Genomic DNA, 24,880 nt, shown 5'->3' with positions numbered 1-24,880 from the left:
AATTTATTTATACAGTTTTCAATTAAATTGATTGATATAGTCAATACAAAAATTTTAATGCAGTCTATATTTTCAATAGAGATTAGTTTCAATTTAAACAAAAAAATACATAAATTACATTTGAATTAATATAAAAATTAATTAAATTCAAATTTGAATTAAATGAATTGATATAATCAATGTAGACAATAATTGAAGTCATCATTTATTGCAGTACATATATGTCAATATTCATGATAAAGCTTTTTTTTTTTTTTTTAGAAATGCTATTTTGATGGGAGATTATTATTTTTGACAAAAATCTGTTTATATACATACAGATATAGATTTTTATGTAATTATTTTTAATATTTTTTTTAAAAACAAAAACCTTTTTATGTAAAATTCACAAGTATTGGACTTAACGTTTATCCGGGTTCCAGGTACACACTAGGGTTCTGCGACGGGTTTACGACACCGTTTCTAAAACACATCTCGTCGGCTGCCATCACTCGTCTTTTCCTTTGTTAAGGTGGGCCGTCTGTTCTTCCTCTGTAATTTTTAAGTTATTTTCCCTTTTTTTTCCAAAATATTTCCATCGGGTGCAGGAGGAGTCATGGCTAGAAAAGACAAATCTTCGAAAAGGAAATCTAGAGAGGACGATTCAGCTATAGCAAATGGAGGTGGTTCTGAGGCTATTCCTTCTAAAGGTGTGGTTTTTATTCAAGTTTCCTCATTTCTCCGATTTCTTAATACAGGTAGTATTATATTATTCGTTCTGGTTCTGTTTCTATATCAAATGAAAAATTGCAAAAGTTTATTTTGTTGGAGTTAGGGTATTTGTTTCTGTGTTAATTTACAGTGCTTGTACAATATGAGGTCGAAACTATCCTGGGAACACACTAAAGAAAGAAATCCGTAAGCTACATGGAGTTTCAATTGCAATATTCTGCTTGATAAAGTAAATTTTAGATGTAGCATTTTATGCTTATAATTCAACTAATATATGGGAGAGAAGACCTTGAATTTTCAGCGTTTGCTGTCTATTTTCCCGAAATTTGTGCTGATGCTTAGGCTTTCCCTTTTCTACCGTAGGCTCAAAAAAGAGAAATTTTAGTGTTATTTCACACCTTAGCCTTTAAATGAACTGTGAGCCAATATTAGATCGATCTGAAGTATATTAATTTTGGCCTTTTGAGTTTTGACCACCTGAAAGATTTTAGTTTTTAGAGTTTTCCTATCCATTACAGGTTAAATTGTTCTAATAACATACTCAAATAGTTGAGACTTGATATATAGCAATGGAAGAATTTGACCACCTTCGAGTTTTTTTTTTATGTCTGGACATATGCTTGTGTAACTAGTAGCATTGAAAAAATGACGTGAGTATGCAATCATGAAATTGGTTAACACACTTCCGAGCATCAGTTTTTGTTCTTATGGATAAAATCAATTGTGGTATAAAGAATCATTCAGGATTTCCTTTCTTTCTCTTCTCTTTTGTGGCAATAGTTATTGGAGATAAAGATGGTGTGGTGGTGATGGATGACATGAATGAACCAACCATGGGTGAAAAACTCGCGAGCCTCAACTTGGCTGAAGATGGTGAAGCTACTAATGATGATTTTCTAGATATTTCTCGCACAAAGCCACCTACTGTGGATTCAGTTTATATCTTACTCAAGCAAGCACTTCGTGCTGATGATCAAGCACTTCTTATAGATTGCTTAAGAAGACAGGACGAGAAGGTTCCGGTCAATGCAGTCTTCGTTTCTCGTAGTTTTTTCTCGATATTATTTAGTCACGCGCAATATTCTTTTTTTTAGTAATAGATTATGACGGATTATTATGCTGCAGATAATTACAAATTCACTGTCGCTGTTGAATCCATCAGATGTCCTTACGCTCCTACAGTCTCTCCTATCGATTGTAGGGTTGAGGTAATGAAAAGAAAGAAATTCCATAATTGGCTTCAGATGGAAACTTGAGAATGAGCAGAAAAAGATTTAACCTGGTGAAAAAGTATTTCTCGATATTTTTATTATATGCAAAAATGAGCCTGGCCAATCTCTCGGATGTCCATACTTTGATTCGTTCCTGAATGTCATTATCTGGCTGTAACTTGGATGAATTGAATTTTAGTATATGAAATATCAAATAGACAAAAGTATCTATTTTAAACTCTTTAACTGATAATTACAGTTTCATCAATCCGTGGATTATATTTTCTTGTGCATCTGATTTGATAGGGGTGCTGTGTTGGCTTATGCTCTTCCATGGCTCCGAAGTTTACTGCTTCTGCATGCTGCCAGTATAATTTCGCAAGAATCTTCTCTTGTGGCATTAAACTCGTTATATCAGGTTTGAAAATAATTTCATAGAAGAAATCTTTAATTGATATGATACTGTGAATGCTACTTAGCGTGTTTGTGTCAGTCTGTAAATTTATGGATTCAAATAGCTCATTTCTCTTACTTACAGATTAATACACTTGGGAATGACGAAATGAGTAATGTAACTTGTCATTTCATTCTGAATAACTTGATTGCACTTGTTAATGGGCTCGCAGATTATAGAATCCCGTACCTCAATATTTGATCAGGCTCTTCAACTCTCAAGTAGCTTGGACATTCTTTATGCATCGGTAGGCACATTTGCAGAATCAATGTAATTTTAGGGCACACATCAGTTCAGTAACATTGCTATTTTTTTAACTGTAGACTGTTGATGACGGAGAAGAAAATATCAATATGGTAACACCTGTTATATTCGAGGACAACGATGACAGCGATAATGAAGGATCTCAAGATTCCATGGAAACCGAAAGTGTTCTCAACGGTGGAGAGCCTTAAGTATATAGTGGTGTAAGTGACAATGAAGATACTGGCGCTACAAGCGATTGAACCAAATTTTTCAAGTTCGTGTCTGTATTAGATAATATCCTATCAATGTAAACCAGAGTTTCTTTCCATTACCACTTAGTTATGAAAAACAGATAAATTTTTGCCCTAGAGGTTAATGATCCCCTGGTATCCCCGCCCCTTAATTTTTATAAAGAACGTCGACTTTTTTCACGTCCATAATATAATTTTTATGAAGAACATCAACTTTTTTCACATCTATTTTTAGCACGTTAAAAAATGATGTTCATTATAAAATTTATATATGCATCACTGCAGCCTATCGTTGAAAAAAAAAAACGTAGCATCTGATATACTCTGAGTCGAATTCTCATTTACAGCCTATGCCAACAACTTGATAATTGATTTGTCTTTGGTTAATCTATACACGATAGATATATATCATACAATATTTATAACATTCAAATGCATTATATATCAACTTAATTATTCGTTTTGTGGATATGTTTTACCCTCGCTCTAGTGAGTTTTGACAGTATCGACAGCAGAATTCCGACTTCTTTTGCATATTTTGCTATTTGCTTCACCACCTTTGTGGAAATATGCTCCCTTTCTTTAGGAATATCGCTTCCCTGCTTCCCAAATGATCCATACTTTCTGCTCTCTCCATTGTTAGGATTCATTTCGACAAATTAAATTTTGCTTCTTTCGTTTGATTTTGGTATATAGCTAGCTCTGTGTTTTATTTTGGGGTGAAAGAATATGCATGCAGTTATCACAATCAATTAATTATTGATGATTTTAGCGTAATGGAATCCGGATATCTCCATGAATGATATGATATTGTCCACTTTGATATAAACTCTCATCATTTTGTTTTCTCTTCTTTACTGTGTTGGAAGCACACGTCTTAGGTGAAAGGCTTGGAGTACCTACCATCTGTCACGAGAACTGATCACAGATTTAATGCAAGTTCTCACCTCTTTCGTATAAGTATCCAAGAATTCCATCAACATTGCTCGATCTAGACCATAAGTGATGCCAAGTATCCATGATTCCACCCACACCGCTCGATCTATATCATGACTTTGATACCACTTATAATGTAATGAAACTCAATGTCTTACAACGACATGATATAGTCTATTTTGAGCTTAAACTCTAATGATTTTGTTTTTGAACTTCACCCAAAATGTCTCATTATCAATGGAGATATCATTTCATCTTATTTACCTATGATCTACCTTTTGATAACTTTAGTTGCATTCTCAACTATGTTTATCAAATTATAGATATGATCAGAAGCTTCATGAAAATTAGCAAGTACATAATTGTTTGACTACATAGGTTAAGAATCAAAATCAAAATAATATATTATTTTATTAAAAACTGAACCATAAAGTTATGGACGACGTTCTTTGCCGACCTCTTTGGTAAAACTCTCGGAAAATCATTATACTTCCCTCTTTGGCTGTGTGATGCTAAAATATTTTGATTTCTTCTTTCAAACTAACGTCGCCCGTTTTAAACCTAATTTATAGCCTTCTTCCATCAACTATACAAAATAATACTAGGATTTTAAATACATTTACCCACACATACACACAGGGACGTAGCCAGGAAATAATTTGAGGCTGGGCTGAATGCTAGTTGCGACGGACACTAAGGGTCCCTACTAGCGACAGCTTTTCCAAATACCGTCGCCGATTTAGATCGGCGACGGTTTTGATTAAACCGTCGCTGATCAGCGACGGTTTGTACTCAACCGTCGCTATATAGCGACGGTTAAAACAAAATCGTCGTAATTTTAGCGACGGATTTAGTAAAACCGTCGCGAATCCATCCGTTTTTTTTTTTTTTTTGTAGTATGGATTATGGGCTAAAATTTTTAATGAATTCAAAAAATTTAGCGACGGATGTAGTAAACCGTCGTTAATCCATCCATATTTTTTAGTAGGCCCAAAAATCTAGCCTGGGCTGGAGCCCACCCCAGCCTTTGGGGTGGCTCCGTCCCTGCATACACCCTACATTTATTTTTGTATATATATCTAGAACAATCACTTTTGTAAAACATGAATAAAAATATCTTCTCTTCTAAGAAATCCCATAGTATTTTGCCACAAATTACAATTCATCATAGGCATAAAAACTCACAAAAGGATGATTAGTAACTCAGCCGATCCCGATGTGTGTCGTATAATACATGCATGAAGACTGGAGACAAATGAAGCTTTGAACAGAGAGAGATTTTATTCAAGTCTCAAACTACTACCAATTCGAGTCTCACGCAGCGTAGCTCTGACTTATATTCATATCAGATAAATCACGTCGGCGCGTGGGAGGAGAAGACTTGGATTATTCTCGTACTTAATTGATCAATTAAACAACATTAAATAAAGTTTGACTTAGTCTAGTTTTTTTATGATATTGAACAATCTCGATAAATACAAAAACTTGTGCGAGACGGTCTCACGGGTCGTATTTTGTGAGACAGATATCTTATTTGGGTCATCCATGAAAATGTATTACTTTTTATGCTAAAATTATTACTTTTTATTGTGAATATCGGTAGAGTTGACATGTTTCACAGATAAAGATTCATGAGACTGTCTCACAACAAACCTACTCCTCGATAAAACCTACTAAATTAACTCCTTTAGATTATATATATATGGGAAAAAATGTTTTGAATTAATTTCTTTCGTCAACTTGATTAAATAGTGGACTTTATAGCTAGCAAAGTAAGATTAGACGAGGCAAATCAACCTTGGCATTTTCAAATTGTTGAACCGGAACAAGAAAAAATTTAAAAATTAAATTTTTTTTATTTTAACCTTATAATAAATTTTTTTTATTTTAACCATTTATAAGGTTGTGACGACAACATGAATTCCATTTTAGGTCAAGACTGAATGTGGTAGGTAGTGTCGATCCGAGTCGAAATTAAGCTAACACGTTTTCTTGGCATTTTCTTGTTGATATACTAATGGGAATAGAAAGTCAAAAAATCCTATTCGAAGCTCCAACGAATTTGACTTACTTGACTTAGGACGAGAATTTGTTTAATTTTGTTCACAATATATATAATTACTGTTAAAAGTTTGGAAATTAAGTTTCAATCTATATATTACTACTATTATTACTGTTGTTTAACACATTACTACAATAAATTAAAATATGGGGCAACAGTTTTTTTTAGTCTATTAACTAGTTCAATTTTGAGTTTTATTCTACTAAATTTTCAAATTTTGGTTTCGGTACATTAATCTTTAGGGAGAAACACATTTTTGGTCCAGTTATTTGTATTTTTTTTTCCCACTTTTGATCATGTTAACGTTGAATTTATATTTTAAGTCTTGTAACTTGTATGTTTTTTTTCTTTCTATTTTCGGTCTTGTTATGGCGAATATTCGATTTTAGCCATGTAACTTGTTTATTGTTTTCATTTTTGATTCTTTAAATTTTATTTACTTTCATTTTCGGTCTTTTTATGATCAGAAAACACGATAGACTCCGATAAAGAAAAAGATCAATAATGAAATTAGCCTTTTGATTTATATAAAATTCTTGCATGAAAGATGGGGAAATTAAGCCCTTGAGGGCATGAATACAAATTTCAATGTTCAAATGACACATATCTTTGTCTTAAAGTAATCCTAGAAGATATTCTCTCGTGATCCCTTCAAAAAAGTTCCATAAAAACTAAAACCACTTGAAATAATCAACTTGCTGTATTTATTACATTTAAATGATCACTAAAAATATAAATACAACGTAAACACAATCAATCATGCAACCAAATGACACATGCACATGACAAAACATTATCCAATCTCTAGACACAAGATTTATAAATGAAATATATATATATATATATATATATATATATATATATATATATATATATATATATATATATATATATATATATATATATATATATATATAACTTGACAGCCTTTTCTCCATACTCAGCTATTTTCTTCCCCATCTTTGTGGAAACATGCTCCTTCTCTTTTGGAATAACGCTTCCCTTCTTCCCAGATCCATACAAATTGCTGCTCTCTCCATTGTTAGGATCCATTTCGACGCCTCTCGATCGATCTGAGCAAACAAATTATTTGCTTCTTTCTTTTGATTTTGGTATAGTTTGTATTTGTTCTGAGGTACTTTCTCTCAATGTGTAATTTGCAATGTGTAAAGGGGTATTTATAGATAACCCGCTAGTATATTTTTTTTCAAAATATATATATATATATATATATATATATATATATATATATATATATATATATATATATATATATATATATATATATATATATATATTTTAAATGAAATTGCGAATTTAATTAATTTCTATGAGATTTCTCAGAAGTATTCAGCTCATTTGTTCACAATTTACAGAAGTGGTAGATGAAAATTATCGGTTTATTTTTTTTTTTAAATAATATCATAATGTGGAACTGATTAATTAATTCCTATATTTTTTGAATACTCCCTACGTATGTGCCAACATTTCGTGTGTGTGTGTGTGTGTGTGTAGATGAATGTGCATTTTGATTGGTATAAATTTGTTGCATGAAATATTGGGGAAATTAAGCTAATTTGAACTCTTTGAGGGGACCAACTTTCGTATATTAATCAAGTCTTACAGCGTAACGTAGTATAAATTAATTTCAGAGGACCGACCAGACAACATTCGGCGTGTGGGGAACCCTCCATATATATGACATAAAACCTTACTCTAATTTTATTGATTGAAAAAAATATGTTTGAATAACGAAGTAATTGATGCAGCAAGTAAATAAGTTATTTGAAATTAAGATCTGGGTGACTAGTTAATCTATGTGAAAAAATAGTTCAAGTGAATATATGATCATTCTGTGCTTCTAATAAGTAAACTTAGGGGGTCATCCATCTGCATCACGGAAAAATGTTGAGGAGCCGGGGAAATAAAAGATGAAAACTCTCTGACGCTCAAATCAGTGATAACCTGATCAGATATATACTCTGAAAACAGTAGAACTTTTAGAACATAAAATGAGATTGTACTTCAAGATAGATATGTCCTCTGTTTATAGAATTCTCAAGATGGAGTATAAATTTCTACTATTTCGTACGTAGGATAAGATGATCAAATAATATGGATATGTGATACAAGTGATAAAAAAATACATTAAACATAATATAATTTATGCAGTGTTTAATTAATTATATGAAGCTTGGTGTATAACTTAAGTGTGGGTTATGCAACCAATGATTATTTTATCATTCACACTAAATAATAATGAGCTCATCTTTAGGTTTAAAATCTGTTAATGATATTTTAATTGTGGTGATGTGTAACTTAAAGAAAAATAAAACTCACAGAACTTGAGGAAAACCAGAACACACCTAAAAAAAAATAGCTGAAATTCGATTAACAGACATTTAAAATTCTGAAAAATTAAAACAAAAGCCATTACGTTAAGTTTCTTATGCTGAAAAGTTGACTTATCGGGATACATCAAACCATATGAGACTTGAGATATTCATTTTGTTGTATTTTTTATCAGATGATGTCTCTATTTAATATGATTGTTTTGTATAGACAGAAATACACTTTATTAAATCTCATTAAATGTGACGTACAATATCATTTACAGTTCATTATCATTTTGAGTATAGAAACAAATAACAAGTATACTCTTGGGTTTCGGTACTCGTAACGGATGAAAAAACTGTTCTAATTTGAACGTTGAAGATCAACTAAATAAGGTTTATCGAGGGTTTACAAAAGAACTCTCAAACTCTGAATTTTTGTGTGAATCATCAATCTAAAAGACTCAAGCTTTTTAAGCATATTCAAAGCCTCAGAAAAGCCAGCACGCGCTCTAAAGTCTTATCAGATTCAGAAGATCGTCGATACTACTTTTATTCAAATTCTTTATTGTTATATCTACAGTAAACGTAAGTATTATTAATATGAAGAAAGAGTCTTTCCCTGCCATAATAAGATTTCTTAAAGTATTGAGTTGTAATACTAGGAATTTCATTAGGAAAAGGTAAGACATATTGAAGTAAGTTTGTATAAATATTTATCAAACAAAGGCTTATAGTGATACATTCTAGGAAAAAAACATGAGAGATGTAGAAGAGTTTTATCCTTCGAATTTCCAGAAACAAGCCTTATGCCACCTTACTTTCTACTGTTTTTAATTTCATTAAAGTGTTGTGAACTAATTTCGCACTTATCAAGTAGTCTACTACACTTTCAAGTAATGAGACCAACTTCTAACTCCTTAAAAAGGTCAAAGAGTGAGTCTCATGTGAGACCGTCTCACGGATCTTAATCTGTGAGACGGGTCAAACCTAGCCATATTCACAACAAAAAGTAATACTCTTAGCATAAAAAATAATACATTTTCATGAATAACCCAAATAAGAGATCCGTCTCACAAATACGACCCGTGAGACCGTCTCACACAAGTTTTTGCCAAGGTCAAAAGCAGACTTTTTCAGAAACAAAAAAGTATAAAGTCTTAAGTGTTTATTCAACACTCATTCTAAACACTTCACCGATAAACAAAAAAAATCATTTAATGATCACATACTCATTTCCTTATCATAGTAATTAATTACAAATTTAAAAATTAATTTTAATGTAGTTAGATTAATTTCTCATAATAATATGTTTACAAACTAATCCCACTCTCGTTTAGAAAGTTATAATACATGTAACGTCGCGTCCAAGAGCTAACATATATAATTTTTGAGGTAAAAGTCTAACAATTTTAATATCAATATTACCTTCTCAAGCCCTAATATATTTCTATTGTTATTCTTGTTTAATTAACACTTATATTTGACAAACTATTAATTAAAGATTCCAGAAACTTCTTGAAAACTAGTAATTACAATTCTGATTATACAGATGAAGAGTGTAATTATGTCATATACACTCCAAAATACGTTCAATATCGTGGTGTTTAAAATCATGTGTGGCATTCATGTCCTTCAATTTAATGCAATTTAGATTATTTTAATGCAATTACACACACACACACACACACACACACACACATATATATTGTGGATATAACAAATTCTTGTCGTCAAATTTCTTGGACGAGCTTCGAATAAGTTTTTTTGACCTTTATTGTCATTATGATATGAACAAGAAAATTCCAAGGAAAATGTATTAATGGCTTAATTTCGATTTAGATCGTCGATCGTGCCTAGCTAGCTCATTCGTCAAGTCTTGAACTCAAATGGAATCGGTCATAACTTATAAGTACTTAGTCAAAAAAAATTCGATTTTTTTTCTTGTTCGATCGAATCCAAAATTTTCAAAGAAACTAATTGATTTGGGAGTAGTTTCTATGAAAACTTGACTTTTATAGATATAAGTAATGCAACATATGTACATGTGTGTAAATGCATCTATAATTCAATGTGTTGCTTTGTATAATTAATGCGTGAAGGGGTAGTAATTATGTTTGAAACTACCAACATTATTTTAAAAGAAAAAATAAAAATTGTAGATTTGTACAAATAATTTCCGAGGGTTGGACGACCAAAGAACCAAATTAAGCTTTAGGGGTGAATTTATTAAATAAAAATAAAATACTAATTGCTAATTTGCACGAAGTTTCTGATATTAGAGTTAATATTTTATAATACTAATTTTGTCCATCAAAAGAGTCTCGAAAAATGATATTTTTGATCTTATAAACGTCCACATTATTCATTTTGGTCATGTTATCGATCAAAATAGGATTTTAGTCCATTAAATTTAAATTTTCTTTTTAAGTTTAATCGATATATATTTATAACATCCAATAGATGCTCAATATTAGGTAACACATCATCGTTTTTCGATTTCACGTTGGTAGTATATATGATGAAAATTGGCTAATTAAAATTGCAAAGTGAATATTCGTGGAAAATTGTGAATTGATTAAAAACAAGACAAGTTGTGTAACCAAAAATGTCTAACTCTTTCGGCATGTACCTGTATGCAGGACCACTACAATTGTTTGCAGATTTCTCTTACAGAGACTTGTTAGTTATTACACGATTGAATGCTTATATTTTATCGCAATGACGTGGAAAATTAAAAACAAATTTAAATTATATTTTTTTTCAAAAATTATATATGCATTAATAATAATTTATTAGTAATTTCTATGGCAATTCGAAGTAATATTGAATCAAACTGCCATTAATTTCATATGCACATTCACATAAATTTCACTCTTATTTAAATGCGTCCACACATATTAGCAACGCGGTTATGTGTAATTGTTCGCACCTGAATATTAAACTATTTTGCGATTCTTGAATATTCATATAATAAACTTTTATTTGCATATTTCAATTCAAGAATATAATAATTAATCTCATTAACCTTGTTCACAAATTTAAGTGAAAATTGCATTTTTGATCTTGTATGCTTTTTTTTTTTTTTGTGATTTAGATATTCTACGTTATCGAATTTTAGTCTTAGTTTTGTATCTTCTGATTTTTGACACATTTTTTTTGGTAGTGCTAATGTCAGGGGCGGTCCTAAGAAAAAAGAGGCTCTGGGCGAAACTTATAATATGGTTCTCTTGTATTGATTCGAAATTCAAATGTATATTAAAAAAATTGAATAGCAAAATCAAAGTAAACCAAAATGTGTAAATAAAAAAACTACAGATAGAAAAATGTTTACATAATTTCTCAAAATAATTTATTCAACAATCAATATTATTTAAAACGCACACTTCTTGCGTTTTTTGAAGCAAAGTCATCAATTATGTCGTCATATGAGATATCCTCCAGTATGTCTTTTTCGATGCAGAGGATCGCCAAACTATTCAATCTCTCTTGACTCATTGTGGTTCTCAAATAAGATTTCATTAATTTTAACTTGGAAAAGCTTCTCTCAGCTGATGCTACAGTTACAGGTAACAGGAATAGTCAATAAAATTTGATACGCAACCACAACTGTAGGAAAAACATCCATTTTCAATGCAAACTCCAAAATTTTAATGGATGTCCAAGATTTATTTGTGTCGTAAGCTTCAAGAGGTAGCATCTCTTGCAACATTTGTAATTCTAAAAGCAGATCATGAGCATCAATATCAGATGCATCATCCTTTTTCAAAGCAGATTCAAGATTCACACAACATTTTCTCAAATAATCTTCATCCAATGCCATTAACTGTTTTCCATCCAACAGAAATCCAAACATCTCTTCAAACTTATTCAATTGCTCAAATCTACTTCTCAACTCCAAAAGAGCAATATCGATACCTCTAATCTTCGACGATAAAAAATTTACTAAGGGATGACGAGGGGCAACGATGAGTACTGAAACAAAATTGAGATGATAGAAGACAATTGGAATGGAGGTTAGAGATTGGTCAGATCGTATAGCTTCATCCGCCGAAATCGAAAATTGAGTCTTACGATTTGAGTATTGAAAATGCTGCTGTTATAATTTTTTTATCATATTAATTAGGTCTTATTATATATATAATATAATTAAAGTAATTATTTGGGTCACAATACTATTATATATATATATATATATATATATATATATATATATATATATATATATATATATATATATATATATATATATATATATATATTAAAAAAATTTGGGGCCCCCATCAAAATGGGGCCCTGGGCATGGGCCCAGTTTGCCCTTTGAAAGGGCCGGCCTTGGCTAATGTGACACTAAACATGTCGGTGGCACATTGATTTCATTTAGCACCACATCAGAAAAAAGACTAACTATGACAAATTAAAATTTGATAATATAGATGTAATACAAATATATCGTAAAGAGACAAAATGCAATTGCAAAAGTGCAATTTTCGATCCCTAAATTTAATATGCTATCTGCTTTAGTGCATGAATCCGAATTTCATTAATTTTCAAATGACGCATATCATTGTCTTAAAGATAAACCTACGTTGTTATTACTTATTAGAAGATGCAAGAAATTTTCTCACCCCTCCAAAAATGTGCAGTCAAAACTAAAACTACGTGCATGAAATAATCAACTTGCTGTATTATTATTACATACAACTTCACTACATACCTAAATACAACAAACACAATAAATCATGAAACCAATGTCAAACATGCACATTAACTACAAGACGTTATTAGATAGATATATCTTTTGTTGTCTAGACACAAGATTTATACATACATACATTTCAAGTGCAATATTACATATTAGTCTTGATCTTGAGGATTTATTTTGCCCTTGTTCTTTTGAGTTTTGACAGCATCGACGGCGGACTTAACAGCCTTTTCTCCATACTCAGCTATTTTCTTCCCCATCTTTGTGGAAACATGCTCCTTCTCTTTTGGAATAACGCTTCCCTTCTTCCCAGATACATGCTTGCTACTCTCTCCATTATTAGGATTCATTTCGACACGTCTCGATTTGATCCCACAAAAGTTTTGATTCTTTATTTTGGTTTTGGTTGCTTGTATTTGCTTTGGGTTACTCTCTCAATGTGCAAGGTCTGAAGCGGTATTTATAGAGAACCTAGCTTTTTGAAAAATATATATATTTATATATTAAAATGAAATTGCAAAATTTATTTCTGTGAGAGATTTCTCCGAAGTAGAGAGCTCATTTGTTCATAATTTACAAATGTGAATGCTCTAGATGGAATTCATCATTTTTTTAGTTAATATATATATGTGGAAGTTATTAGTCCTATATTTTGTATGCTCCTTTCATGCATGAAAGACTGAGTATGTATGTATGTGTGTATGTGTGTATATTGAGTCGGAGGAGGAGATTGTTGTAATTGGATCTCGAATTCGAGACCTAGTCCTTGTTTGGGACCTTGATGCCACTACACCTCATCGGTCCTTTAAATGTATATTCAACAAGTATCTCAGAGTAATGTAACTAAAATTAATTTCAGAGGACCTACCAAACAACAGCTGGCTGGTGAAACCATCCGTAAACCTAGTACTAAACAAAATTCCTTAACCATTTAATAAGCTATATTACACGTAACGTCGAAGAGCTAACATAGTTTTCTAGGTAAAACTACTTATGGGTTTGTAAGAAAAAGTTGGATTTTTTTTCATCGACTTGATCAATGAACATTAATTAGGGCTAGCTAATTCTAAACATCAAAAGTAAGATGATCTTCAAAGACCCATTTTTCGGTCTCTCGTGAAACCCTGGTTTCTTGTAAATATTGTTCGTCAAAGTAAATTGACCGAGGAGGTCCGTGACTTTGTGGAAATTTCTTTGAGAATTTCATTAATATTATTGAATCAAAACAACAGAATTTCAAAGTTGTGAGACATACAAAGGGTTGTGACCATAATTAATTAATCTTTTTTTTAAGTATATTTGCGGGTAATATCTACAGCTACGGAACGTCTCTTTAAGTTGAAATCTCATGCATTTTCAACGAATTTTACGACGTACTTGACTAGAAGATAATTTGTTTCATTCACAATAAATTTATTATTACCAAAAGTCTAAGATTTGAATATGCCCCCACTTTCAACGATATGACCCTCCCAATTTATTACTATTTCTTGTTTAATTAGAACTAATATTTAACAAATTGTAAGTTAAATAATGCTTCCAGAAACTTCGTGCATGAAAATGAGTAAATACAAGTCTGACGACATAGATGAAGAGCGTAATTAAGTTATATGCTATTTAATTAGTCGTAAATAAATTAATGTATCCGTAAGATTGTTAGGAGTTCGATTCATCTTATCAACATTCTTTAAATTATTTATACTTTACATTTATGTTGTGTTGACACTAAAATTATAGTATATGAGTTTTCTTTTAAGCTATTGGCTTCAAATTAAAGCTAATTTCCAGCCTTCATGCATAAATTATAAAAAACAAAATTTGTAGAAGTCTTTATCTTCTAAGAAATCCCGTTGTATTTGCCACAAAATTGCAATTCTCGCATAGAATTTTTTTGCAAGAAAGGTTACTTAAGTGAGATTCATGAGACTATTCCATGTAAATACCTTCATACATTTGATTTCATCTGAAATACATTCCAAAATACATTTATCTTGTATGCCCTCACCTTTTTATAATTCGATTTAGTATATTTTAATGAGAAAATTGCAGTTTTATTGCTTTTATCTTTTTCTTCTTTGCGTCAAATTTTCAGGTTATGATTGAACGTTTTCCATTTTATCGAACGTTATAGCTGAGGATAATAATAAAATTCAAATTTTTTATAACATACAACAGCCAAACGTCACGTTGTGATTTATCAACCCAACAAACATAATTATTGTACCCAACATAAAACATGTATAATATATCTCATGTTATAAGAATGAAACTCAAAATTTTAAACTGTACAACAATCCAAATGTCATGTTTTGATTGTTTACTCAACAAAACATAATTATTGGACACAACATGAAACATGTATAATATATCCCACACAACCCACTCTCTATATTATAAAACTTTGAATGAACGTGCTTTACTTGGACAATAATGTGAACGATTAAATGGCTTACATTCATTTGTGCAGATAAATAATAAGACGATCTTTGATAGAGTTAGGTCAGGCCACATTACTTTATTCATTACATAAATTTAATTGGTTCAAATTTCACACTAAAATAAGATTTAGAAACCCAACTTCTCATTTGCTCCGTGTTTCTTACAATCCATGTACATCATCCTACATCTACCCTAAAACTAACCTATATATCCTACGTTGAAGCTGTGAAAAAGAAAGAAAAAAGAGAAGGAAACAAAAAATAAAAAGAAAAATATCTGGGGCAAGAGCATATACCACAAGCAAAACTACGAAGGCAATAGTCACGACTCAAATCTAGCATAGGGAACGAGGCGAGGCGAAATGAGCTTCATATGTTCTACTAGTGCATATTGCAAGTTGTCATAAGATACTCATCTCCGGGGTCATCATTACTGATGTCCAAGCTAATGTAATCTGGGTATTTTCCCTCTTCACAAACTATGTCATCCTCACCTTCTGCAGGAGGCTTCTCACCAGTAGCCATACTGCATTCAGCAGCATCGATGAGCCCTCCATCAAAGTATCGACCTCTCACGATCTTTTGCTCGCTCTCAGGTTTCTTTTCTGTCTTCTTTTTAGGATGGTGGAGCTTGCACATAGATGATCGTGGACAGGTACCAGTAGATTCAAAAGCAGGACAGACATAGGTGTGTTTCTTCCGGCACTGCAAGTTTGAGGAAATCATCCATTCACAAGATTTAAGATCAGTGCGGCAGTGTGCTTCATGAGGTGTGTGATTTGGTGGAATCTTGAAAATTACAAATAAACCAGGTAACAGATGTTGCAGCTTCACCGATTATGGGCAGTAGACCATATCTCTTTCTCACGAAATTGGCCACCTTACAGGCTCAAAATTCAAGAGGCAACCTTTTCTTCAGGATCAACACACAACTAATCATCAAGGATCAACATATCCCATTGTTGAACCACAAAATTCACGATCAAAACCAAGAAGGACGTGTTTCAAAAAGAAGACGCAAAGATAACACTGCTTACAAACAGTGCACATGAAACCAAACATTAAAAATCAGAAACCATGCGGAAAGAACCTCCAGTGCACCCAAAAAAAATTCGGTGATATGGAAAAGAAAATCACTTCACTTCAAAATATTCTATGAAGTTCACTCTCTGATAATTTATTTGTTTTTGCATACACTTTTTTTTCCATTTTTGTGAAAACCAGAACAAAGACCGTAGCCAGACAACCTGTGCCGTACACACGATCAATAACCGTGATGCAAGATTCATAAAAGGGATGAGCCACATAACCCATTTCGGTGTTTTGCAACTGCTCACAGGCTTAATTAAAAGATTAAAAACCAGTACAAGCTATATACCTCATTCCCATCTGCGCAGTAACCCCTGAGAAATCTTTTACAAATCGAGGATTCAAAATTCAGATTGACGTGTCTATAGGGACAATTTTCATTAAAGCATGACCCTGAAAAGGAAAAGAATGAGAGCTTTATCCCCTTGAAACATCGTTTTGACACACATAAAATACACCAAGACTCACCTTTCAGAAAGTAAGAACAATCTGGCATTCTCTCAGGAATAACCTGTATGATGGATGCTGTTGTCATCATATTTATTCAAGAGGAAAGTGAAATTCCACATGCTGAGCAGCTCAAGACAAATCATGTAATACCTTGTGAGTTAATTTGCAGTCACTGTCGGTGCACGAACCATTCAGAAATTTAGTGCAGACCGCTATTTTAGAGAAATCATGGATGTAAGGGCATTTTCCATCACTCTTGTTGCATTTTCCAAATCTAGTAAAAAACTGACAATATTTTCTCTTTCTAGCCAATCGCAATCTTGCAGTACGCAAACTCCATCGAACTTTCTCGCTCGCCAGTACACGAGTTCGTTTCTTTGGATCTCTAACCAGCTGGTTACCAGTACCAATTCGAACATATCTAAACATAGGTCAACACACTTGTTACAGTATAAACCAAATTTGCTTTACAGAGTCACCATCTGTCACTAAGATAACTTATTATAGCTTTAAAGCTATAACTTAATGGTTATGGTTCAAATTTAAGTTTCAAGTGATTCTTCAGCAGACTATAAGTTTCACACATAAATATTGCCTTTGGGGAACTTACTCATCATTGCCAATAAGCAATCTCCTGGGAACATAAGATTTTTTAAAATTATTCTCAGATTGGAGAACATCCGAAGGTGATGGTTCTTCCTCTTCTGCATAAAACATGGAGAAAGGGGTTACATGCTCAATTTCCGAAAATTAATTACATCAAATGTAAGCCACATAGGAAATACTGGTAGGGATACATAAGGGACCATAGTAAAGAGCTAACTTGTTTCAAGAGTGAAAAAAGGTATATATCCACCCTCATCAATCTAACAGATGGATTTAATGATGCAGTATACAGATTGGTAACACCATGTAAAGAAATTATAAGTCAGGCCAAATCTCAAAATATGAGTACATTGTAGCAACATCCAAGTCCCTATTCTTGTCACCATAAGCTATAATACACCCATCAGTGCACAAAACCCCAAGTGATTGAATCCTCCATTGTGAGCTAATACATACACAGTCCCCAGAGAGAAATCAACACGGGTGCCCAGTACCTTGATAATTATGTCAATTGCAATCGAAAATTTCTTGATGCTCTTTGCAGTACAGGTAACAAGACAACTGAAACTAATGGAAAAAATCAAATATAGGTTCCACATGTGCAGGGATGTCATAACAACATAACCTTCTCCCTGACATTACCCTCTACTATTCCCCGCGCATCACTATTTTTTTAAAAAAATTTTGATATTAAATGAGCACAAACTGAATGCAATAAACAAAAAACAGTTTTGAAGACATAAAAACAATATAACTTATAGGCGAATTCATGGAGAATAAATGTAGTGTGAAGCCATAATCAGCATAACTGATCATGATTTTGCAGAGTCTTCACAGCCACATGTCATGTTCCTAATTTCTACTATCAAGGTGCCAACAACAAACTAATCTAATGAATTAGACATTTTTTTCCAGTCAAACAGAAAAATTGGAACTTGAGAAACTCGACTATGGCAGTGTAAATGAAAAGGTAAGCAACATGTTGCCAATTTAACAATGAATTACCAATCGAAATGTAAATTGGAAACAAATGAAAATTGGGTTAACTTGTACAATCTAACTAAGAATTAAAACAAGCCTTTATTCAATGTGAGCGAAAACAACAGATACAAATGTGTTCATTGTCAGCAGAACACCTGTAATCCTGTGAAGACTCCTCCTTGACGGATCCATTTTGTATCGCTCAGAACCAATACGAAATATCCGTTCCCCTGTTCATGTAATTGTATACCAACTGTTATCCACTCCGAGAGACAATCAACGCGAAACAATCAAATAACACTAGAATCTTAGATGTATCATATTAATTAGGGTCGAAGGATGAATGAAATAGAGACCAGAAACAAGGAGATTATGCATATGGACAGTCATGGATAACTAAATTCTTTATTTCACTCAAATTAAGTAGATTGTGAATACTGGATGTGCCACACCAGGAATGCAGAGTGGCGTACCTGGACACAGCTTTACATTAACAACCGACTTACGAAAAACATGATTTCTGCGCTTTGAAAGAACGGAAATAGCACCCTTTTCTTCTTTTTTCCTCTTCTCAGCTGCCGCAACTGCTCGTGTAGCTTCCTGTAGATAAGACATGAACGCTATCATCCATATGAATGAAGACCTCAATCCAGGAGTACTTGTACACAAGTAGCTCAACAAACCTCATTAGCTTTCTTTGAACTCCTCTCAATTGATTTTGACCACTTTAAACTACGGCCACAAACACTCAACACCTTGGAAATCCTGAGAGAATAGCCATGAGTTGATCTCGTGTAAATGGCTCCTCTTTTACTTGATAGAAGCAATTTTTGGCTGCAGAAACGTTAGCATGTATGCATTAGTTTTACCCACAGGGAATAAAATAGAAATATCGCAAAAAGAAAGATGAACTAGCTATCAGTGCACCTGATTGTGGGCAAGGAACGTCTCCTGTATGTAGCTCTTCTCCATGGAAACAAATATGGCCACACTTTGCGAGGTCCTAACGAATTGCTACTTTTGTTTGGCAATTGAGCACCATTTAAATTCCACACCAATGGCAATTTGGACAATTTGTACGTTTTGGAAAAACCTGTGACAAGTAACAAAAATAATAACCATGTCCAATAAATACAAAAGTTTTGGAAGAAACCACAAAGAAGTCAACAGGGAAAATAAAAATTTCACAAATTCATATACAATGAAAGAGTAAAACAAACCTTTACTTGACTGTCGCTTGCCAAAACTTGAAGGTAAAATTGTTTGAGACCCAAGGCTGTGCGAGTTTAAAGCTTCCATTGAATCTCCTTTTCTGGTATGACTTTCTGAAGATACTCTTATAAGCTGATTTTTACTATTCTTGTAGTAGCCATCAGATAATGATGCTTGAGACTTATCTAGGCCTGGTGTAGATAAATCTTTAGAATCAGAAGTTGCAATCAACTGATTTGATCTTCGCTTGACATACGATATCTTCTTCCCCAGGCTCTCTTTAACAAGGGTACTCAGGCTGTCTGAATTATTACCTGAACTAGTTTGGCATTCAGGAATTTCAAAAGGCTTCACAGTCTCTTTTAAAGTATCTAAAGTTTTTGCAGGACCACCGCTTCCAAGGGAATTTGTCACAGGTAAAGACTCTGCCGAGTGGCACGATGCACTTCTCAACGATCTTCCAGTATGATTTGTGAGCAGTGACCGAGAACTTTCACAAGCATTTACCTGCCCTATTCTCGGTATACATGGAGTATTAACCTTGACTTGGTTTTTTTTAACATAATCCATACAAGGCCTTGTTGGACAAACTGAGGAACTTGAAGTATGAGCTGCAGCAACGCCTGATGATGAAGGTTTTCTTACTAGGCTATTACCCTTACGAACATATGAACTCTGAGAAATCCTCGGCGTCTTTGGTGCATGTTTTTGAGGAAGAGGACAAGGCCTTATTGTTGGTCTAGCAACATTGATGGACAATTGATCGGTTCGATGCCATGTCCTTGATTTTGTAAAATGAGTAGATGGGAATTTCCTTGAAGTGTGAAAAGCAGCATGACCAGCAAAAATGTTAGGGACCAAAGAGTTCAGTTTGTTTTTACTTGAGGGCACTTTATCTGTTTTCTGAGGTAATGATGGTGGGACCTTCGCAATAGTTTGTAAGTGGCCAGAAGTTGCATTCTCTATAGGTTTCCTGAGAGAGAAGGTTGAAGAATGTATAGACACAGGCTTTATGTTAGATGATTGAAATCCCTCAAAAATCATTTCACTTTCTGAATGGAAGTCTGTATGAGAAAGTAAATCTTCAGGAGAACTGATGCAGGGTGGAGTATCAAAGCCGGATGCCACCAGTTCATCGCCAGATTGAGTAGTACGATAATCACTTCCATTAGTACACATTGACAAAGTGTTTCCAATGAAAGACAGGTCATCCTTCAGATGAACATTGTTGTCACCATAAGCCAGGGTGTCATCCATCTCTGGAATAAAAAAGTTTTCCCTACCATCTGTGCTTACCAGGTGCATGGCTGGAAGAGTTTCTTCACTTTGATCAGCATCCTGTTCGGCTAGTCTGAGAGACACCTGATCAAGTTTCAAGTCATTGCTAGCAAGGCAATCTCCAATGGAATCATCAACCAAATAAGATGAAAAACTCAATCTTGGGCTGACAACTTTCCTCTTCTTAGTGTTTCCAAGAAATGGTCCATCTCCAGAAAAGTCAACAGCATCTGGGCGGGAATCTTCATCTACAGAGGTCCCTTCTTTTAAACTGAATTTCACCTCAGAATTTTCTGCAGCACCAGGAAAAACAGCTTCTTTGACAGATGAAATATCAGTTGCCAAAAGATTAGCAAGTTCATCATCTACAAAGCTCTCCTTATCAATGGGCTCGGTAGCATTTGAATCAGATATACCCAATTGAGTACCTCTAGCCTTCCCCTTCCTCTTCCTCTTCCTCTTAATCTTGGACTCAAAAGTTCCTTCGATACAGCCACTTTTATTGGAAAAATTGGCCCCATCTTTGCATGATTGGGTAACAGTTTTTACTAAAGAAATACCAGTTTCAGCTACAGTACCTTTATGATCCGCTGAAAGAAAATTAGACCTGGTCGCAGTGCCCAAACTCACGCTTGAACAATCAGCAACAGCAGCAGCCACTGGAATTTTTGCATCCCTTGGGTTTGATGAACAATAACCTTCAATTTCAGGTATAGCTACCGGTTCCAGGAAGAATTCCTTTGAATTTATATCTGCAGACCTCTTATCGTAATCGACATTCTCTACCTCCTTACACGATGAGTTTTCACACTCTGAAGCAAAATATTTGTGATGTGCAGAAAGGTGTTTGTCTTTCTGAACCTTGGGGATATTACTTTCACGATGCCTTGACAAGCCAGCAATATCTTCAACTTCAACTGAAGATGCACATTTGAAAGGTAATTCGTCAAAAGCACTTTCAAACAACACCAGTCCATCCTGAAAAGGCTGCTCATTAATACCATCCACCCTGCCAGCACCCAAACTAGTCAATAGATCTTTAGAATCAAGCGAGCTCTTCTCCAGATCCAATGTAGAACCCCATTTTCCTACATGTAACTCAACACTAATGTTTTCATTAGCTAAGTATGATCCATCTGCATGAACTGTGATCTCATTGGTTCCCAATTGGTTTGCACAATCAGCATCTTTGGCAGGGCACTCAGTACTCACATCATCAGACAATTGCAGAGAAGCATATAAAATGTTTAAACTGGTGTTTTTCATCTTTTGATCCGAAAAGGAGGGCCTAATTGTATCACTGCCAACGTCTACTTTATCTGAAGCTATACTTAGCTTTGATGCATCAGATGTACTAAAAGTGGAACTTTCAAAATCAACAATTTTACCACTGTCCTCAGACAACTGCAACCTGGCCTCATGCAAAATCTTCATTCTGCTTTTTTTTTTCTTTGGTTTGCGTCCAAGTCTTCTGCCAGATGTAAAATTATTTAAACCATGTGAATGCATGTCTTTCGAAGCTCCATTTGCAGAAACATTAAACTTTTCAAGCAGCTCTATTTGAGGACAAAGCACACCAGATTGGAATCCTGGCATTTGTGCCGTTACAACCTCGCTTAAGTTAGGCTTATACGCAGTCAAGTTTCCATTTCCAGAAACACCGAAGTTTTCAGGCAGCTCTATTCGGGGAGAAAGAATACCAGATTGGAATCCTGGCATTTGTTCTGTTACAACCTCACTGGAGTTGGCTGATCCTGCATCAGCCATATTATTAATTTTTCTAATCTTCTGATTCCTTGTTGACAAACATATACCCTCCTTAGAAACTGGACTTGATGGCGCTAAAATAGCCTTTGCCACAAGAGAATTTGACTTAAATGAGATCGTAAGATCCACAGGACTCTGCTCAGTCCCTCGATTATCCTTTGTTATTGTTTCCGAGAACTCAAAGTTCTTTTTATCTCTCCCTCTCAAACTACTGCTACTCAAATTATTCAAATTTTTCTTACCTCTAATGTAATTTCTGCGTGCTTTTCCTAACTGAATCCTATGCAAAGCACTCTTTTTTTGCACTCTATTCATCTTCCTAGGCCTATGAAACTGTCTCTTACCACCCCCACTCCCAAACCTACCACTACATCTATGCAAACCCAAATTACTCTCCAAAAATTCTTGCTGTCTATTTTCTAGTTGCAAAGAAATCCCATCACTAAAACCATAATCCAACCTGATCCTATCATTATCCCCGTCAAAGGACAACTCACGACCTCCACTGATAACACGTTCCAATCTCCTAGCATCAATGTTCCTGTCAAAGCACAGCTCACGACCCCCATTGATACCACAGTCCCATCTCCTAACATCATCTTCTCTACCAAAGAACAACTCACGACTCCCATTGTCCCACCTCCTGGCATCAGCGTTCGCATCCTTCCACCACATGTCACGAGCTTCTATGCCAGAAACCCTAGAACTACTGTATCTATCGCGGTGCCCCAACTCAGAAATCATAGAATTACCTTCCGTCGAACCACAGGGCAATTCTCGGTCCCAAGTTCGGGGCAAATCATAGGAACTATTATTACAACCCCCCCGAAGAAAAATCTGATCTTCTATGATTGAGTCTCGCAGCGGATAATCATGAATGATTCGAAAAGGTAAGTTGTCTTGACCTGGAGGTGGTATCAGAGGAGCGTGGTAGCGATCAAGATAAGGTTTTCTCAGCGGATCCAATTCCTGGAAATAGGATCTTTCCGGAATAGGTATATATGGGGGAGAGGAGAAGTGTAAGGGGAACGGGAGTTGCCCATCGTGACGCTGTGGAAGCAGCGGCGGGAGAAGAATACGCGGTGGCGAAAGGAGCGGCGGCGGCGGCGGGGGCAGCGGCGTAAGATGGTGATAAACGAAACGAGGCGGGTGGGGAGCGTTACCGTACCTGGGATGACGGCGGAAGCGCGGCGGTAGATCCATTCGCAGATTTACGTGTCTTGGAGTAATTCTGTTTCCGAATGTGGAATTTTCGATTTAGACCAGTGTGAAACGAATGACTATTTAAGCTGGTGCTGGTATTTTGGGCTTTCTAAAGTGGCCCAAAACAATCTGTAGAGGGCCTTTGTGTAAGATTTGAAAGCCAGTTGGGCCTCTCCACATAAAGTTGAAGCAATCTTTTTAAATAATTAATTTTCGTTTTTGTTTTTAAACCAATCTTTTTTTTTTTCATCAAAATTAAAACATAGAAAAATCTTGAGGATCAATAGCATTATCAGAATTTAGAAAAAATTAACCTGATTAAATTAAAATATAACAAGAGTTTGAAACCTTTTATTAATTGGATGAATATAACATTATGGTTGTGATTCTTCTCTTTTTCCTTTTTTTAGTAGGTCTATACAGTTTCACAAATTTATATTTCTGATTTGAATAGACATGATCAATATTTAGAGTTAAAAATGATATATAAAAAACACATGTCCAACAATTCTTGAACTTGAACTTTCAGCTCTTTCGTTTCGACCGGTGTTAGACAATAAAATGTCTTAGGGGTTGTATTCATTCTACACTTTCAAAGATTTTTAATGACTTTTTTTAAATGATGGACTTTTCTGGAGTTGATGGATTTTTATTGACTTTTATGGAATCTTATAGAATTGTCAAACAAATTTCATAGACTCTTGTAGACTTTTTTTCAAGATTTTTGTAGACTTTTGTAAACTTTTTCATAGAATTATGTTAATTTTGTAGTTTATAATTGTGACTTATTTTTTATTAATTTTTTTAAAATAATTATTGGACATAGATAACATCTTCAATTTTAAATTATTTTTTTATTTATGAATGTAAATGAATTTTACTTACTTAAAAGTTAAATCAATTTAATTTGTGAAAAACGACAAATGAACTATACAATTTATTGAAAT

The 24,880-nt window shown here is 33.9% G+C and overlaps 2 protein-coding genes across 3 annotated transcripts; one reads left to right on the top strand and one right to left on the bottom strand.

The window, feature by feature from the left end:
- Positions 1 to 403: 403 nt before the first annotated feature.
- On the top strand, positions 404 to 2,998 carry LOC140832580 (uncharacterized). Its single transcript, XM_073196677.1, has 7 exons — positions 404 to 511; positions 588 to 689; positions 1,492 to 1,727; positions 1,837 to 1,919; positions 2,229 to 2,340; positions 2,549 to 2,623; positions 2,700 to 2,998. The coding sequence occupies exons 2-7, from the start codon at positions 596 to 598 to the stop codon at positions 2,829 to 2,831; spliced, it is 732 nt and encodes a 243-aa protein (XP_073052778.1). The 5' UTR covers positions 404 to 511; positions 588 to 595; the 3' UTR covers positions 2,832 to 2,998.
- Positions 2,999 to 15,409: 12,411 nt separating this feature from the next.
- On the bottom strand, positions 15,410 to 23,993 carry LOC140832573 (uncharacterized). Of its 2 annotated transcripts, none has more exons than XM_073196666.1 (10): positions 19,694 to 23,993; positions 19,401 to 19,566; positions 19,157 to 19,307; positions 18,947 to 19,073; positions 18,629 to 18,703; positions 17,497 to 17,590; positions 17,037 to 17,307; positions 16,905 to 16,947; positions 16,726 to 16,829; positions 15,410 to 16,052 (listed from the first exon to the last, which is right to left on the bottom strand). In XM_073196666.1, exons 1-10 carry the CDS (start codon positions 23,931 to 23,933, stop codon positions 15,729 to 15,731), a joined length of 5,595 nt encoding a protein of 1,864 aa, XP_073052767.1. In that variant the 5' UTR covers positions 23,934 to 23,993; the 3' UTR covers positions 15,410 to 15,728. The 2 variants fall into 2 exon arrangements, with proteins under 2 accessions (XP_073052767.1, XP_073052768.1); XM_073196667.1 differs by having other exon boundaries at positions 18,980 to 19,073.
- Positions 23,994 to 24,880: the final 887 nt, after the last annotated feature.

The sequence above is a fragment of the Primulina eburnea genome, chromosome 5 (assembly GCF_022965805.1).
Source record: "Primulina eburnea isolate SZY01 chromosome 5, ASM2296580v1, whole genome shotgun sequence".
NCBI classification, from domain to species: Eukaryota; Viridiplantae; Streptophyta; class Magnoliopsida; order Lamiales; family Gesneriaceae; genus Primulina; species Primulina eburnea.
The sequence above is the reverse complement of the archived record's forward strand: the minus strand, read 5'-3'. Positions and strand labels throughout refer to the sequence as shown.